Below are 19,950 nucleotides of genomic sequence, written 5' to 3'. Positions count from 1 at the left end.
ACATCGTTTGTTAGTTTTTTATTCACAATTGAAAGAGCTTCATGTTTAATTGTCTACAGAACCACAATCGCTATCTCGGCACACAGGAGCAAGCAGCGACCACTTCAATGCTGCAAGCAATTCTTGTGCTGCCCCTTAATCTCTAGAAGGCGGCACCTATCTGCTTGCACAATCTGATTGAAATCTCCCATGTATGAGGACGTTATCAGCAATACTGCACGCAGAGGCATCCTTGGGTGTGTTGTGGTGAGCTTGGTCCTACTCCAGCATGGCGTTTAAGGCAAGTGAGCCTAACTGTGCAGGAAGGCAGGTACCTGGCACTTCCCAGTCCTACATCTCCTAAGCCACTCTGGTGACCTCTGCTATCCTGCCTCAAAAGTGACTAAGTGGCAACCCCTCTACTCCATACTAACCATCTCAGCAAGAAACCAAGTGTTTCCCCACATCATGCTGAAAAACTAACCTCCGTGGTCTCCCGAAAGCACTCAACCTGGAACTGAAACCTCAAGTCTAACCTCCGTCTCATACCACAGACCCAACAGAAGCTAAGGCCAAGGAGCACGGCTTCCACATAAGCCAGCAATTCAGGCAGCCCGCCTCCCACCACAAACCTGAATACTCCCCTCTGCTGCATGAAATACAGAACATGCTGCCAAGACTTACGTACATTCTTGCTTTCTCCCAAAAATGAAGGGAAGGTGGAGAATGACACAGAAACAAAAAAAGCACCACCAATAAAGAAAAAGACTGCCATCATCACCACAGGGAAGCAGAGACACAAACCATAACTCTGCATGTATGCCAGCCTTGCCAATGCTTGGATCTGAAGACAAAGAAGTCCACTACAGCGGGATGTGAACAGCAAAGCCAAAATTCCCTGCTAAATATTGCTGCCAAACAAGCCATTTCTTGTCAGTATTTGTAAAACAAATTGAGCCTATGCTGTAAATATCCCTGCATCTGTGCTCTGTGCACTGTTTGTTTTGGCACGAAGACTTGCAAATAAGCTTCACGGCATACTTGCAGTGGGAGAACAGCTTGAACAACTCTGGTAGGACTCAGCTGTTCAGGCCCCAGAACTGGCCCTTTGTGACAGGTGACAACCGGCACTACCACAGCCTCCCTCAGATCATCACTGCAATGAGGAGGGCAGCAGTTTGCAGCCACCTGTATTCCAAAAGAAGAAATAAAAGCAATAAGGAAAGAAATCTTTCAAGGAAAAAAGAACAATTCAAGGTTACCTCAACACTACGAGATTGATTTCACAATGCTTTAAAGGTTTAACAAGCAAATCAACCACAAAACTTGGTTCAGGCTCAAACTATGTCTTTGTGTTTGGTTTTTTTGCATGCATCAAGATGTCCTTTGCCACAAGCTAGTCTTCCAGCTCACCTTGCCGTGTGAGGCAGTTCACTAACTGTTATGATACCCCTCTGCAGGAAGGAGGAATAGAAGAGACATCTCTGACAGACACCCAGCTACAGCTGGAAAGGACATCTATTTTTCCCAGGTTCTTCTCAAGTGAGTGATGTGAAAGGAAGCGCTGCTCAACCCTCAAAGAGAATTACAGCTACTGCCATGTTACAGCACCCTGTTCACTGCCTGTCACTCAGCAAGTGGCAATCTGATTATGATATTACTGTCATCAAAGCAAATTCTGGGAACCTACAAATCTGTTCCTAGGTCTCCCAAACTCTTACAGCATGACCTTCACCAGGCTGCTTCACTATCTGGGAACAAGCCACCTTTCATTACAAATGGAAAGCTTAACTTAAATAATTTCCCCACAATGGTCAGAGGAAAGGCACTGCAAGTACCAACCTTCCTGTGAAATGTATTAAAGCACTACCTGGAAAAGACTTTAAAATACATTTCTTGCAAGTAACTTCTATTAAAAAAGTTTGGTTTAAATGACATTTGGAAAGCGAAAGCGTATTAGGTTTTGATGCATTGAAGTTTATTCTACAGCAAAACTGAACAACACACTTTCCTCCCCATCACTATCACTTACAAACTCAGGAGCAGAGACTGACCCTTTGAACTAAGTGCCAGGACTTCTCTGGATTTGAAAACCAAAACCTAAACACCGAATCTTTCCTTCTCAAACCCAGAATTAAATAAATCCTGGAGATGGTTATTGCTTAGTTGTATTATAGCAGCACTTTGAAGGCCCAGATGAACAGCCTTATCATTCCAGCAGTCGTACACATGTGCCAGGTGTACACACACATGGTAAGCGTTAAGTCCCCCAACACACAGGTAGCCTTAAAACTAAAGGGAAACAGAAAACAAAAAGGCAGCGGCCACTGCACAATCACAAATAAAGCCAATTAGAAACTAAAGCCAAGAAGGCTGGTCCAGTAACCTATTTGCTAGCCATCATTACTGACAATCAAAAATTGTTTATCAGTGCTTCCGTTAGAAGAGGAGACTGGATTTCAGAGCTACACCAGATCTCCATGCAATCTTCTCCTCATCACAGTCAATCAACTTATTTGCTAGCTTTTCAGCAGGTGGGAAGTGGTACAGGCTTCAATGATCTCTGAGGAGCAGTCCTGCTTTCTGTCAACAGATGACTTGGAACACTGTCCCCATCAGCTGGGCAGAGATGAAAGTGTCTGTGCATTTGGATGAGCCCAGCAGAATGCAAACAGAAGGCAGAAGCATAGGACTCACAGGACTCCACGGGAGGGACACCTGCTTGTCCTTGGGGGACAGCAAGACAGGTTAAACAGTAACACAAGCACGTTAACTTTGATTTACCAATGACTTATTCCGAGTCACTGCTTGATGGATGAAGGTCGGTTTCAAAAGTAAAATTATAAGGGAGCCACATGATTTTCAGAGATGACTTAGATTTGTGTGAAGAAATTGTATGTTGTGCACAATGGTAATCCACCCAAACATACAGGTAGGCAGCGCGAAGATGTTCCCTTGCATCCCAAGAAGGGGAATTTGCCATCTGCAGGCAAAGCTCTCAAAGCTGCAGAGGCACACTATGATACACAAGCTAAAACCACAGGCAACACGCTATTGAGCGGAATCAGTGGAAGCTTTCACATCTGCAAACCAGCAAATACACACCTGTTCATTCCTCACCACACAAGCAGCCACTTACAAAACCAAGTTTCCCTGCCTTCAGGTTAAGAATTGCCACAAACCTATACAGGGATAGAGGAAGTTCTTTAAAAGATAGCACATTTTGCTGAGAAACACAAATGGGTGGATGCTTCAAAAGCAAGCGAACGGCCCTACTGCTCATGCAACATTTGCTGTCAGAGCAGAATTGCACTGCCCTCGAGCTGAGGCACACCATGTGGGATCCCTCCTCCCCTGGCTTGTGAGAAAGCCAGAACACAGTTTCCATGCTACATGCCCCCCACAAAAGGCAATGTTAGCTGGGATCTCCAGCTTCATGCTGTCAAAGAACTGACCACAGCCATAATGAAAAAAATTATTCTCCATCACTGGTCCAAAGAAAGAGAGGATGGTAAGATGTAGGCTCCCTACAGCTATGAAGAAACTGCATGAAATGATATAGATTCAGTTACAGACAGAAATTTTCAGAGCCATCAAAAAAGCTAAGTCAGCAATAAAAGCCAAAAAGGAAAGGGGGGGGGGGTTGGGGGAGAGAGAAAAGAAAAACAGTGTGACACATACCCACAGTCTATCCAGCTTATAGTACCTCGTCCTTTCACCTCCTGGGCCACACTGGACAGTAACCTGAGTGAGCTTTCCGCAGCAGCCGCTGGAAAGCAAAATAAAATAACGATAAAAATAAATCAACAACAGCATTATTATTCCACATAGAAAAACACAATGGTGCATTCCTTTATTCTGAAGCACTGGAAGAACATTTTGTCTAATTTGAAGAAACCAGTATGAGAGGGATCAGTAAAATCTTCTGTAAACTAGAAGGAATGCTGGCTGCAGCTGAAGTTGGATGGCTCCTTCCCTCCACCCCCCTTAAACAACACACTGAAATTCATACCTCCAGGCATGCTCCCCCTGACCTACATTTATGGAGCTATACTGTACCCTCTCCTGCAAACCGGTATCCATCCCAACACCATCTTCTTCCTGTGGCTGCACATGAACCAGTTTGTACCATTGCCTGCTACTTAGAGCAACTTCATTTAGAACCTTCATCAGCTATAAGGGCAAGTCATTGAGCACCTCTGCCTGCCTCAATTCTATCCCTGCCATACACAGAAAATAACATACTGTTCTTCTCATAATAACACTGACAGATACCCAAACCAACAGGCTGAGAAGCTCAAAACTATTAGCAGAAAGTACCCAGAAAAGAACCCAGAAAGTTCCTTCCACAAACTACCTGTATTATAAATGCCCAACTAAGATTTTTATAATGCCATGCTACATGTGTAGATTTTGCGAAACATTTCCATTACAAAAGTCTTATAAATGGTAACACAGAAGAAAAATGTGACAAGAGCTGGGGAGAGAAAAACACAGAGGTTCAAGCAAGTATAAATTCCCCCCAAAAATCTAACAGAAACAGTTTCCTGCCCCAATAAAGTAGAAACCCAGAACCTCTTCCAGATCCATTTCAACTGCTGCTGCTCCACAACTACTTCAACTAATTCAATATAAGAACAACTATACTGGGTCAGACTGAATGCTTGTGTAGACCAGTATTGTCTCCAACATTTGAGAGTGAACACCTATATAGGTCAGAGTAGACAAGTAGAGCCAGTGGGTAGTGACAGCCTCCTCAATCTCCAAACCTCCACATTTTTTATCTTAATCTCCTGAGCCAGAAACAGCTTCTTTGTATTCAACAGCCTTTGCTTGGGCCTGATGCCATCGGAGATGTCAGCCCACACACATTACCTCTCAAGAAACTCTCCTACTCCCAATACCGATAACATACAACTCCCACCTCTCTCCAGCAAAGGGACATAGACATGTGGGGGAATTCTTTGCGCGCACTTAACAGTGGAACAGTCTGACAAACACCCTTTCAAAAATAAGCATTCAGGATAGGACAGAAGACTCACAAGCTGAGCAGCCCTGGCAGGATACCCAAGCGGTAGGGTGAACTAAACATCTACAAATGAGGACATCTCCTGAAGCCAATGAATTTTCTGCATGAGACAGCTGAGCAAAACTAGATGAGTATTTCTGAGAAGCAAAGCCTTTGTTCAAGCAGTACTACTGGATACTGGGCAACATCTCAGCTGGGGGACGTATATCTGGGATTAGAATTGCACCTAGACATTCCTCCTTTTTCCCCTCCCCTCCCCTCTTTCTGGGTGACAGGCAAGGTATTTCTAATTGTGCAAGGATCACTGTTCTAGGAAGAAACACTAATCCCACAATCAGCTCTGCATGCAATGCTTTAGACTGCAAAAACCAACCAATTAAATAATAAAAACAGAAAAAAAATCTCCACAACATGGCTTTTTGAACAATGCCCATAGGGCAAAATTTATTTGATGAGTGTCAGAGCTGAAGTGTTCTGGTTGTGCTGCTAAAAATGAAAGCAACCACCACTTAAAATATTAAGCATAAAAAGAAAATTTTCCCTTTAAAAAGCTGAATAATACAGATGTCTTTTTTCTCTAAAGCGTTCCTTTCAAAATCAAAAAGCGTTAGAAATTCTTTTATGACTTTCACTTTGAACCTGTTCCTACAAAACCATTTGGCCAAATTCAGGCGCTCAAAATTCCCCACTACAGCAAAACACAAATATTTTAACAAAAATTAAGTCATATATATAATTTTAACTGTTTCAGAATAAGCATACCTTTAGGAAACAAAATTAATTACACCAGCACCTGTACATTTTTTTCTGCAAAATTCTCTGATACTGGGGGGGAAGGCTATTGGGTCACTATATACTGCTTCAATCTGCCACATTATAAACACAGAGCAATTCTATCAACACCATTGTGTTTAACTGAGATTAAAACCTTTGCAACAGGTCAGAAAAGGAGGACCCAACCCCCAAACAAAGCATTACCTTGTATTGCTTGCCTGCAGGAAGGAAAAGTGGCAACAAAACCAATACAACACTAAGGAAAACGATCTTAGTAACACATTTTACTTCTTGCTGTCCAATGACTTCCACAGCCACAACAGCATTCTGCACTTGTGTATGGAACTTAAAGATTGTTCCTTCCTTTTACATGGTGTCACACACAACAACACACCAAAACAAACAAGGCAAAGGTGAAAAGGTACAGCATGAGCAGAACACAGCAAAAGGAAAAGCACACAGATGGGTAAAAGCAAGAGTGAACAGCCAGAAAGGAGAGCCTGAATGAGAGAAGACAGCAAAGATATTCAAGAGGACAGGTGGCATGATGTGAAATGAAACATTTCTGCCTCTTACACAAGCAGCTCGGGATTTATTTTTATATTTTGTTAATTAAAGTTGAAAGACAACCATGGGACACTCAAAGCTGTCAGAAGCAAAGATGGATTGATTTCAGTACTAAAACTATTCATTAAGCCTTTCAGTGTCACCAGGAAATTGAAACTTGCAAACTACTGTGAAAAACACACCAGAAAGTTCTAGCCAATAGCTGTTACAAGCAGCCAATTCTGGAGATAAAGCCAGAGCAAAGTACATTTTTGCCAATGTGACAGAACAATAAGACCACCAAATTAAGAAGGCTCCAATCTTGAAACATCAGGAGCCTGAGTTAGAACAACGGGCACCAGTCCTGAAGAAGGCCTTGTAGTCATGTAGAAGCACCTTGCAGTCACATAAGGCAACACCGAACAGGGAGCAAGTAAGTGCAAAAAGCTTACTCATCTGAGCATGTACATGGGTAACTGAAGATACATACAGACGTTCAAACACACACAACTTGTTGGACATGAAGAGCTGTGATGTCAAAAAAAGAAATAAAAAGGAGGACTTACCAGATTTGGAATAGAGCACTAATACATTATTCCGTGTCCTGAGAAGCTTCTTAAAATCCTTGTGGTCACTTATTTTTTCTATGAGTGGAGACAGCTTCAATGAGCACACAAACGCTGGCAAGAATACCTACAGAAACACAAAGCCAGAAAGATTAGTAACATGCTGAGAAACAAAACACAAACTGCTTTTGAAATTGCTTTGACCGTTTTCCACAACCTTAAGATACACTGCCTTACATAAACTACTGTGTCAATTTAATCAACAAAAGCCAAAAAAACCCAAAGCCACACACATGACTTTTTGAACTGGACCAAAACCACTTCCAGCAAGCATCCTTAATTGGAGAGATGAGATAAACACAACATCAAGAAATATGGGTTTAGTTAAGAAGCCATCCCCTCTTAAAGGTTTGTTCCCTAGTCAGATAATCAGATAAAAATTCTTATGTAAATTTAATATACTGTAACAAGAGCAGCAGTGAACTACCACTTTGAGAGTACTCTTGTCCCAGATCTCAGAATACACTGCAAACGCAATCAAGTACTTTGATATCCCACAGAAGATAGCAGGAGCCAGGAAGTTAAAATAACTGACCCACACCGACACAGAGCAGATGAAGGAAACGAAAACAGAATTTGCAAGTAATCAGCATCTGCATTACAGCACTAACCACAACCCTCTCCCACCTGCTCTTCCAAAGCAGAGCAGGGCTTATGTTTCACCGTGGCCATACCGTACCTCACACACACACCAGTGCCTTTGCCACAAGACCAAGTTTGACTTTCATTGGCCACATGGAAGGCATGGCATTTAATTTCTCTGCATCTCGGTTCTGTTTCTATGCAAAGAAATTACTTTTTTGTTACATCTTTTGGTCTACTTAAATCATGACTGCTCCAGAGTCTGTCTTTTATCCTAAAGTAAAACTCCTATCAAAATATGACCATAAGCTCAGCTGGGGCCTCTACTGCTCATTTGTACTGCAATAATCTTCAATAATAATAATAATAATCTTTATCGATCAGGCTATTTGCCTCCCTTCTGCACTATACTAAATTCACACTAATGGAATGATTATGGGAAGCTCAGCTGGAGAAATTATCTAGTTTAGATTCACCTTACAGTAAAACCTTAACACTTAATTGCTTGGCTAAAAGCTTTAGCTCATTTGCCTAACACACATGAGATTCAATGTTTTCTTAATTACAGAACTGATTTTGATCACATCTCTCTCCAAGTGGGCTGGAAAATGTGTCCAGAGTGGATGTGAAGTAGTAAGAGGCTGTTGTTCTTACATCCCTTGTATTACAGATTGCAGTATTCAAAACAAGGCACTAAGCCAATCAAAGCCAGAACAGGCAGCCCCAGGCACTACAACTCCATTACAAATTCAGCTATTTGCAAACACCAGGTCACTGAGGCACAGAAACAAAACCTGCACCTATGAAACATACTTTGTAAGTGCCGGAAGTTTTTACATGTGGAAAGGGGAGTAGGAGTTTTGGGATGCATGAGGGAGAGAGAAGAAGCTGAGCTGAAATGGAGGTCATTGCCAAAACAATCCCATGACGTGGTCAGGAATTTAAAGTTACAAGAAGATGCACCTACAACATAGAGTACTAATGCAAGACAGGCTGTACAGGCTTAGAGTAAACAAGCTATCCCAGTCCACAGGCAGGATTCCCACACCTAACCCTGCTGACGAGATGGAACAACTGTGAGAAGGGAAAAAGCACATTTGCAAGTCAGTTCTACCTTCAGCATAAATGTCCTTGATGCTTTAATTTGACCGACAGACTCACATTCTTCTAAATCCAGATGTCCAGAGCTCAGCCTTCCTACTTCAGGCTGATGTATATGAATCATTTGTATATTTTCTGAGCTAAATACATGGTGTTGCCAATCAAAGTAGACAAATATAGTCATGCTAAGTGAGGTGACAAAGATATGCAAATTCCTGCTCAAAACTCATCACAATCAAGAGGCTGTACAGGAGGGATTAATCTAACATTGATTTATGAGCAGATCTCTTTAATCCTAAATATTTTTTACAAAACTTTCCTTCACCTCATTTTTTGTAACTATCCAAGTGTCTTGAAGTTTTATTTATACCTTGAGTTACAGAAGACTAAAACCAAACTTTACGGAAACTAAGGCTGAAAACAGGGGTGCGGGGGGGAAGTAAAACTACAGGCTGCTACTTTGATTTGGAAAACTGGATTCAATTAAGGATATTCTAGTCTATGAAATCACTGCCAAAAATAAATAACTGGACTAAAAAAGCCACAAAGGCCACTTTCAACATGACACCAAACAGTATGATGAACTTTAAAGCATCTGTACAGTTTTACTGATAGCTCAGAAATACATGTATTTCACATGATTTCCAGATGGAAAGGCTGTCTAGCCAATTTCAATGAGTTTTCTTCTTCTCTCCCTTCCCATAACAGCAGAGCTATAAACCTCTTGAAAAATTGGATTCTGGAAACAGCGATAGCTTTAACTACTGCCTTGTCAGTGTTGCCACTAACAGAAGACATGCTGCGCTGGCGGACCAGCAGGCACTTGGAGGGCAAAGCATGTCACATTGCACCTATCTACTGCTACTTTGCCCAATTCCTCCCCAGGTATCAAATCAATACATGTTACTCATTTTCCTGCAGTTTTACTACAGCAGCTCCCTCTGATCCTATGGTTTAGACCAAAACCCGCTGAGAAAGGCACTGTGTGTACAAGCACACCAGTCAGCCCTGCTGAATAAATCGTCATCTCCCTTTAATTAAGATTAATGTTGCAGCCTTCCCTGGTTATAAAACCCAAAAGGTCCAAGCTGAAGGCATCAAGCTGGAAAGAAACACCCTGCCTGCATATCTAAAGGCAGTCACAGCAATACTGGAGGTTATCGGCTGAGCAGGAAAGCTCACCACCTCCCAAATAGCCATTTGCACTACATGGTGTTTGCAAACTGATAAGAATTAAGTAGTTCCATGCTCTCTATCTTTTTCCTGCTGAAATTAAAGAGTAAATGAGAGGCAGGTTTACTGTTAAACCTCCTGAAGAACCTCTGCCTTCACTACCAGCTCCACTGAAGGCAAGTGATGCCAAGCAGTTGTTTTCACCCAATGCTAGTCCAGGCACAGGGCTGCTTTGCCCTGCTCCAGAGCCAATGCAGTGATGACCCCATCAGTGGCCACAGCCTCACCAGGGCTACAGCCAGTAGTGCTAGCAACAGCATGAAATCAAGAGGATGGAAAAAGACAATCCTGTGGAAGCAGTTACACACCACTCTTCTTCAGAGAAAACCAGGCTCCTATTCCTCCACAGGCAAAGCAGCTGCAAAGATTGAAGCTCATTTGCATGTACTGTGCTATATGGCTTTAATTGTGATACACGAATCAGGTAGATTTACTCTAGACATTTTGCAGGAGAGCTAGTCAGCCAGGCACTGCCCGATGAAGCATGCTGCTTCTTGTTTAAATCCAGGGCACAAGAGGAGATGAGCTTACATTAAAAAAAGAAAAGGTCAAGAAAGGTGACAGTCCCTCCTGGTCAGGAAGCTTCTTTTCATATGCCTCAGGAAGTGCTACATTCACACATATGGAACTCTATAAATAAGAAACAAGCTGAACTCTCTTGTCACTCGAGCATCCTAAAACTTTAAAATGTATTCATAACCACCACTGAAAAGTTAAGATAACACTCGATTTTCCTCAAGAAGCTGCCAGCCTCAGTACCCATTGAAGTAGAAGGTGTATTAGGACCGACACATGCAACATCTGTGCCACTCCTGCCCTGTGACAGTTATGCTGACAAGGGATCACAATAAAACTGAGTGAAGGTCTATTTCATTTTATGCTGTGCTTGCACAGTGCCTAGCATAAGGAGTCCTCATCCATGGTTGGCTCGGTGAGCTGGAACCAACACAACAGTCACCTGGTATTCTTGGATGCAAGAAACTTTGGTGCAGACCGTCAGAAAAAGGCAGACTACACGCAGCAGACTATGAAATGCAAATCTGGTAGCAGTTCTAGTCTGCAGATTTTCCCCAGCTCAAGATCTCAATCTGAATTTATTTTCACAGGATTTTTTTATGGTTTAGGTCGCACATCAGTCATGTGATGGTAGTGTCTGATCTAAGATGCATGAAGGATTCTCAAGTAAAACATAAGCAAACCCAAACCCTCAAGACAATAAATTCAAAACTGCTGAGAGACACTGCTATTCAAGTACAAGGTACAAAAACACATGGGCTCCAGCTCTGCCTCTGCTCTTCAAATCAAAGTATGTATTTAAATATATAATCTTGCAAGCAAGGTGGAAGAAGTCTGATCAGTCAAAAAGGTTTAATTTTCCTTTCCCTGCCCCACTTACAGCAATCCCTGGCAAGGCTGCTGAACGTAACTGTTAAAGAGCAGCAAAACACTCCTCAACCCCACTCCCTTAGAACCGGTACCCAATAAACATCTGAGCTTTCAGAAACCCAGAGGCATAGAGAGTTACAGGCAAATAACTTACTACTAATTATACTTCCAGGACTGACACTATTAAAAAATGTGGTCACCCCTCAGGCTGTGTTTTCTCAAAATCACCAAGCATCTGAGAAATCAGAGTTTATTTCTCAAGTTTTTACTCTTCTCCGAATCTCATTTCGCAATGAAAAACAGGGAATATCTTTCAAGCAGCCACAAGAATGTATTTTCATATTTTACATTTATTATTCAAATTAAATGTGATAAATGCTTAACCGCTGTTCCCACAGAACCCAGTTCAATTTATGAGTTGTTCCCCACAAAAGCTTTGTGACAGCATGGTCTTCTGCTAAGGATAAGCAGCATGTCTAGAGAATAATTTATTTATTTATTTATTTTAAATCAAGGGCAACGAAAACACACGGTTTTTAAAAACAAGAAAATGCAAATCAGAATTAAATAAGGAAGAACTATCAGAGGAGTAGCACTGTACACTGGACAGAAAAAGCATTTCCTATTTCACCTATTTCCATCTCAAGAAAATAAAAAATATATATTTCCCTGGACACAAATTATGCATTAAATATATAAATGGATATGTGGCTGAAACAGTGCTTAGGTGCCTGAATCCATATGCCAACATTGACTTTTTATGCACACACTAACACTTACATGTATAATTAGGTAGACAATTTGTACAGTATTCATCAAGAATAGCTAGGGCTGACATGAACAACGCTGATTCTAGCACAACTGGTGCTTTGCAGGGACACAGTCTTCCATTCAACCACAATTTCAAAAGCCTATTTTTCCAGCAAGACATTGACTTTGATTTCTGTCTTAGCTTAACCACCCACTGATGTCATTCTCATTTTGGGACAACAGCACTCAACCCACTGTAAATATGATCAACGAGCAGGGTCCTGTACATATGAAACAGATTGTGCCTGACAAGGCATTTTATGGGAATCTAGCTGAAGAGCAAACCTGCCTCAAAGTTCCAAGCAATAATGGAGATGACTGAGTTTAATTTCATAATTAATTTCTTTAGGAGGGGAGTCGTTCACATTCTAAACAGGGGTCTCCTCTGCTACATTAACACAGGGGACTGGGGAACAGGCAAGAAATTCCAAGAACAAGACCAGATCTCACCTTCCCTTTCCTACTCAGCTCCCAAAATGAACCCTGTGGTGAAGCATGCATTTAACTTCAGAAGGTAGTTTTGAAGAAATACCTCTGTACTGCAGTGGTGGAGGTTTGTAGGCTCCTGGGGTGCAGGCAGTATGTGTGTACTGAAAATACCAGGTCTAAGTCATCTCCAGGCAAGTGCAAGAGAGAAACTGATCTGTTGCTCCCTCCCTCCCTCCCCCCCCCAATTTGTTCTCGCTTGAAAATACAAGATGTTAAAATCCAAACCCCTCTTGTTTACAACAATCACAGTTTGACTGCAGATGTTTTATCTTCCTTGTTCATCATACAAACCACTCTTGACCTTGTGCAGTAATTGCTTGCTTTTCACTCACAAGCCCTCCCTCTGCTGCTATTTACATTCAGGGTTGTGCTGCTTTGATCACTGAGCCATTTGTAACAAATGCCTTCCAAGATGGATAGTGATAACTAGGACAGTCCCCTGTTTTCATTCATGATGAATATCCAAAATAGCTGTAGAAATGTTTTAATCAAATCGGATGAGGGGAGACAGGTTATCTCTGTTATCCAAAGGTACCTCAAGGAAGCCCGCTAAGAATTTATTATTCGAATGAGTAGGGAAGAGAAAGGGTAGCACTTGGGTCTTAGACGTCAGGCATCAGAACCGAAGTAGCCCCTGCAATCCCACAGGGGCTACAAAACCATCTCCCAACCACACCTGCAAGGGTTCCCAAACTGCAGCCTGCTGAGGACCCCCAGCACACAGGCTGACATTATCTGCAACCGATCCAAAAGCCATCTACAGGCTCAGTAGGGAGTGGTGACTCCTATGCCTACAGCAGCACGGGATGACCAGGTGAGAGGCGCTCCAGCAGACAAGCTGGAAGATCAGTAACTTCTGCTTTGGAAGACTGACAGCATCAGAAAAAAACATGCTTTGTCTAACAGATTTACATTTGCAGATACTCCCATCGGACACTTCTTGTGTTTTATTTATTTCCCATGCACTCTGAGGAAGAGCACACTCTTACTCCGATTACAACAAGGAATAAAAAAACCCCCAAGCACTGCTGACATTTTATTGTGGTAGGTCACATCTGCAAGAGGCAAGTGTCATATCTTCTTTTGTTCACAATGAAAGGCAAATTAAAATCCTGACACTGTGTCTTGGTATTCTTTAACTTGGGCTGAAGAATGCTACAAATAAGGCATTCCACTTAACACAGTGTTTGCTATGTTCACTTTCCAAATGTAGAAGATAGCAAAAAATACCATGGAGACGTCAAGATATGACTAGACTACTGTTCATATTGTTCTTAAATGCTGGGTTTTAAGGAACATAAGCTACAGGCATAAAGTCTGTACTAAAGGTTGTTCTTAAGGGCCCTGTGCAGACAATTAATTGTATGGTTTATCACTGGTTTTCAAATGCTTAGTGAAGGAAAACCTGTGCAACTATTTACTAATTAACAACTAACTGTAATAGAGTCCATTACTAATGCTGACAAAGAACTTTCTCCTATGAATGTGAAGCTTGCTTTCTCCACACCAGGCATTGGTGAGATGTATGTTAAACAAGCTGTTGATGAAATGATGTTTCAGATTTCACTTCTGAACAAGCACGTTTGGATCACTTCAGATGCTAAGGGCATGAGCAAAGCATTGCCACATAATCCCCCACTAAAAACTGGGTTTTGAAGAAGTTTAAAGAAGTATCACCTACTCAAGAAGCACATAGGAGATGCTATAAAAAGACGACAAAACCACTATTAAAGGGACTTACAAAGAAGAGACGGCAAAAAATGACACCTGAAAATCCTTAGCTCTTTCTTTATATGGCACTTGTTATCTTCAAAGCATTGCACAAATATTAACTAATTAATCCTCACATTTTTCTGCCAGGTGATAGGAGATGAAGCTTAATTTAAGTAGTTAGAGTAAGATTCACATAGAATGGAAACTATCTGCAAGAGGCAAAAGGGAGGCAGCATCAGAGCATGCCGGCATACAGCTGATCCTAGAGCAGCACAGTGCCACATGCTCATGGTGTGCTATCTCCTGAGAACTGAGGAGGGGGAGAGAAAGAGTCTATCTGCAGACACCCAGCAAATATGCTGTATGACTATAAACCCAAGGACATCATCAAGGCAGCCACAAGAGATTACCTTTGTCATCTGTGTTCTGCAAGCACACAAATCACAGTGCCTTCCACCAATGCTACCAACTACTCTCAGCTAGCAAAGTGCCAAACCTGAAGACCCACTTTACTATCACATTTTTCTGCCACTCACAAGCTTGAAATGGTGGCACGATCAATATAAACCGTAACTTACTTCCAAAGTGACCCTGTCCACATCAAGGAATTCAACGCAATGCTAGTTTTTGTGATTCAGGTTGCAAATTGCATTGAGTTTTCCCATTCACAGACCTCCAAACACAACTCTGAAGAAAGGTGAGTCTCCTTCCCTTCATTTTACTGAAATGAAAGAACTCAAGGAACCACCGCACCACCAAAAAGCAAAAGAAATGGTCAACAGAACAAGCACCTCTTCCACCACCAATTGCTCACAACACTGTGAACACACTCCCTTGGCTGAAAATGCTTCTGATGACCACACCATGCTTGTGGCAACACCCCAGGCCTTCTGAAAGGGTGCTTTGGCACAAAGCTAGTGGATTCAAAACACCACTCCATAAGAAACAGTTCAGTAACAAAACCAGTCCTGAAAGTCAAGGTTTGATTTGGGATAGGCATCTGACGAGACAGGGCACATGTTTCACAGATCCATACTTTGAAGAGGGAACAGATGCAGGAAATAGGAAGGGGGGCAGGGGAAGGCGGCAAGTAAGGAATTTGCCTCTGAAACACCCTGACTGCAGCACACCACCTCCCAAAGCAGCTCCTGTAGTACAAACAGTGACTGGATGGGAAGAGGCACTCCCAAATTCAAGCCCAAATGCCACCACGGGAAACAGCACCCGAGCACTGCAAAGAAGCAGCACTTGCACCTTGCCTGCAAACTCACCAGAGGCAAAGTCGCTGCTGCCACACTGCAGGGCCACCTGCAACACAGAGAGCTACAACCAAGCCCTCCCCACAGGCCTGGATTCACAAGGCCATGCTAGTGCTCACCGGTGCATTCCTGTGACATTACTGGGACTTGAGGAGCTGGGAGCCTGAAATTTTCCTTTCAAGCCTGCCTTTGAAGGCACCGGGTTTGAAAGGCACCAGGTCAAGAAGCCTGCTTTCCAATGGCTGTAGGTCAGACAGACTCTCTTGACTCAGTTTCTCTGCCATTAAACCAACACTCAGAAGACAAAAGTGACCTTTGCCACACTGGCCTGATAACATTCATCAGTGTTTGCAAAGCAAACAGATCCCAGATGCACAGTCCTGTTGGAAGCAGTGGCTGGCCTCTGCCAGGGGCAGGACAGTACCCCATACAAATCCACCTCAGTGTGAAACTCCTCCCCAATGCCTTTAATAGTAAATACAGTCCTTTGAGCATGAAATATAGTCAACCACTTGACATACCAAGAAGGGAATTATCTCTGTAAAGCTAAACCACAACTTCCCCACAACTCTTCGACTCACTCAAGAAATAAAACTTTACAACAGGCAGAGATCACTTGGTATCTTCCTCACATGTGTGTCATACTCGCAGTGATGCAGAACAACTTAACATCTTCCATTAGAAGATACTGAAGTGGCTTCTTCATCCAGCTTTGTAGTTTTCCTTTTACAAATGCAGGAAGTCTTACAGAAATAAGGATTTAAATTCTCGGAAGCCACCTCTAGATTTCGGGTCCTACTTTAAAAATGAGCCCTATTTTTCAGGAGCACTATGCATGCACAACTCTAGCTGCTGTCCCAGGTGCACTGCAAGCACTCAGCACTTCTAGGGGGAAAAAGAAGAAGAAAAAAAATGTTTCATTACATAAAAAAGGACGGGCTGGAAGGAAAGACAATGTTCTCATAAACCTCTGTCCTACCAAGCAGCTGGCATTACCTTTGCTTTAACTTTACACACTGAGAACATCCAGATTTAACAGCCTCACTGACTTTGCAAACATTGACTCAAGAAAAAATGTAAAAGCAGGTTTTGCAATGTCACAGCTGTAGGCTAGTTTTTTAATCCTGGTGTACAGCGAGCTACATATTTCAAGATGAAAAATCACACCTTTAAGTGCAAGATAATGCAAATTGTAAGAAATAATTTAAACTACTTGTACACAGCAAAGGGGAAAGAATTAGCTGAATCAACAGCTCAATGAAGGCATCTGCTCAGCATGCAGCATCACAGAGCAAACAAAATGCTGGGGCAAATTAAGAAGGGTAAGAGAGAATAATGTGAATAAATTATAATGGCTTTGTATAATTTCACCGACAACAGCAGGCCCACTCTGCTCATCTCAAAAACACCAGCTCTGCAATACAAGAAGTCCAAAGAAGGGCAGCTAGAGTAGTTAAAAACAACAGATTCACATGAAAAAAGCTAGAAAAAAAAAAGAATATTTTAATCTACAAGAAGTCACAACAGAACACTTACATTAACATAAAATGAATGTTAAAGTAAGGTAAGGTCTGACAGTCACAGTGGATATAGAAGGAAACCCACAAATAACTCCACGTGTTTATTTATTTTAAATGAAGGGAAAATTCAGTTCACTTGTAACTTCACTTGGTCCACAGTATATACTTAATCGAACAAATACACTGCCACAAGTATCATTGAGAAAAGTACTGCGTATATATTAAAGATGAGCCACAGGGTGAAAAAAAGTGTGCCACTTTAAGACCTATCCAACATTTTAGGAAGAGTTCAGCCTGACTTCAGTTTCACTTGAAATCAATAAATAAACTGCATAGCAGAGGTTCTGCGCTTCTAGACCGAGCTTAGAAGAAAACAAAGCTTGTGCAGGATGCACAGCATTTCTTTTGTCCCTCCTCCTGACCGAGCTGATCATCGCTAGGCCCCTGCCCGGGGCAAAAGGCTACATCAGCTAGGGACGATGCCTTCGGTCCCACAATGGCAATTCTAATATTAGTACACAATAAGCATAGGGCAATTAGCAATTCCACACTTGATTTTTATGAATTACATAAGCACTTTGGTCATGCATTTCCAAATACATTTCAGACCACATGTGCATTACAAAAAATTAACGTAATTTTTCATTAATTATTAATTTCATTTGCCCAGACATAAGAAAGAACTGTAGGTCAGGCCAATCAAGGAGCGCATTAAAGCATGCCTTCGCCATTCTTTTCTGCTATTTATGCTAAATTCTGTACATAAAAAAAAAAGAAAAATGAGACTTAAAAATATTTCTGTAAGTCAAAGGAGTCTCCCTGAGGTAAGTGGTGTTCTACTTAGCGTAATTTCAATGAAACAGACCCAGATCCTCCGGAACGCACAAAGATGGAGAGCACCACATCTGAGGGACACACCGGCAGGGGCGGCAGGGCTGCCCACGGGGGCCAGGGCTTGCCCACGGGGGCCCGTGCCCGCGCACAGGTGCACAAAGCCGAACGAGGCAGCTTTGCTGCGGCAGAGCCACCGCCGAGGGAAGCCTCTGCCGCCGCGGCTCCGATTTTCACACAAAACTTACTCAGGCACGAAACGCCCGCCAGTTGGAGCCCCCGGGGCCAGTGTCGGCCGGGGGCTCCAGCCCGCAGCCGGCAGGGGAGACAACGCCGCCCGCCGGGGTGGGTTTTCCCTGCGTAGTTTTCTGAGAGACAGAGGGAAAAGGGAGGGAGGGAGGGAGGCAAGAAAGCAGCACAGGGGCTGCGCGCTGGGGAGAACACCGGGGAGGAGAGCTGCCGGTGCCCAGCCGTGCCGTGCCGAGCCCGCCCGGGCCGGCGGCGGGCGCTGCCAGCGGGACGCAGCCGCCGCGCCCAGCCCGAAGGGCCCGTCCCGCTCCCAACTTTCGCCCAACTCCGCCGGCCGCGCCGAGCGCCCGCCCCGGCCCGGGGAAGAGGGACAAGACACCCCGCACCCGCCGCCGCCGCCCCGGGGCGCGGCCGCCGCCACTCACCGCCAGGCCGAGCAGCAGCAACGGCGGGAGCCGCCCCCGGCGCCGCGCCGCTCCCGCGCCCTGCCCCGGCACAGCCATCGCCGCCGCCGAGCCGGACCCGCTCCGGACCCGCCGCCGCTGCGGGCTGCTGCCACGTCTGGCGGCGCAGGCGCGCTCCGCTGCTACCGCCCGCCCGCGCGGCGGCATGACGGGGCTTGTAGTCCGCCCCGCGGCAGCGGGTGGCGGGAGGGTGCGGGGGCTCCCACGGCCGGCCGGCCGGCCCGCGGCAACCGCAAACCGGAGCCCGCACACCGCAGCCGGCAGTGCCAAGGGAGAAGCAGGCTCCCTCCAAGCCGTTTCGGCCGTGATGAAAAAGAAAAACGTTCCAGCGCTTCTCCCCTCTGGTTGCACTGGCCTCCCCATCGCCTAAGTTTTTCGCATCTCCGCCCCCCTCCCGGTGCGTGCCTTACCCTCGAGAGCCTTCTGGCAAATAACCGCCTCCTTGATGACTTTTTTTTCAGGGTCTTTGAAAGCTTTTGCTGGTCTTGATCTGGAGTAAGAGGTGAATAAGGGGACAAAAAACACAGACGGAGGAAAGTTAACTGGAAGGGAGGCTTAGGAACTAAGACTTGTTCTCCTTGTAAGGTGTTCCCACTTGTTATCATTAAATCCTAAAAGAGAACCCTGCTTTATTCTCACGTGTCAGCAACAATGCCAAAGTGCAAGCAAATAAATACACTGAGCCTGACCAGGATCAATTTGTGCAGCCTCCATTATAATCACGCTATTTGAATGATTGCTGCATCCAGAGAAACAAATCGCTCTGTGCCCCTAGTCAGGCACATTCAGTAAGCCAGCTCTGCCTCGCAAGGACATCCCAGATGTCCTGCCAGTAATCTTAAGGTCAAAGCGGGTCAGCCACGTTATAATTGGCTTTCCACAAACAGAAGGGATCTTCACCTACCGCTCAGTGGCCGTGTGAAATTCTTCCTTGGCTCAGAAACATCAAAGGAAAATCAAAGGCATCTTTCCGAGTCTGATCCTTACAGCTGACTGTCGCCTGAGCATTAGACTAAGGCTGGCTGCAAGGGAGCAATTTGTAGATCCATGCAGCTGAATGATCACTTCAAGCGGTTGATCATGAAAACTGAATCCCACTGACACTAACAACTCCCCTGGTGAAGATGTAATTTTGCAAAGCAGAAACACACGTAGAGAAAGTTATTACTATTAACATTTACACTTTTGTGGCAAACCAGAGCACACTTTTCTCAGTCACAGCTGGATAACCTTTAGCAAATCATTTCACAGTGCTATGCCTCGCTTCCCATTCGCAGAAGGCCTTGGTTAACCTGCCTTAAAATGGGGTTAGCAATCCTTAGGTCACACTAAAATGCCAGTGAATGTACACAGGAGGCA

General features: G+C 43.8%; 1 protein-coding gene across 1 annotated transcript in view; it reads right to left on the bottom strand.

The window, feature by feature from the left end:
• Nucleotides 1-18,996, bottom strand: part of PDIA5 (protein disulfide isomerase family A member 5) — a 103,018-nt gene extending 84,022 nt beyond the window's left edge. Inside the window, exons 1-3 of the mRNA XM_080399768.1 lie at nucleotides 18,553-18,996; nucleotides 6,895-7,021; nucleotides 3,661-3,748 (exon numbers count right to left, since the gene is read on the bottom strand). Of these exons, the coding sequence (XP_080255894.1) occupies nucleotides 3,661-3,748; nucleotides 6,895-7,021; nucleotides 18,553-18,954 (617 nt within the window). The 5' untranslated portion in view covers nucleotides 18,955-18,996. The remainder of the gene's footprint in view (nucleotides 1-3,660; nucleotides 3,749-6,894; nucleotides 7,022-18,552) is intronic.
• Nucleotides 18,997-19,950: the final 954 nt, after the last annotated feature.

The sequence above is a fragment of the Falco punctatus genome (assembly GCF_963210335.1).
Source record: "Falco punctatus genome assembly, chromosome: 8".
Lineage (NCBI taxonomy): Eukaryota > Metazoa > Chordata > Aves > Falconiformes > Falconidae > Falco > Falco punctatus.
The sequence above is the reverse complement of the archived record's forward strand: the minus strand, read 5'-3'. Positions and strand labels throughout refer to the sequence as shown.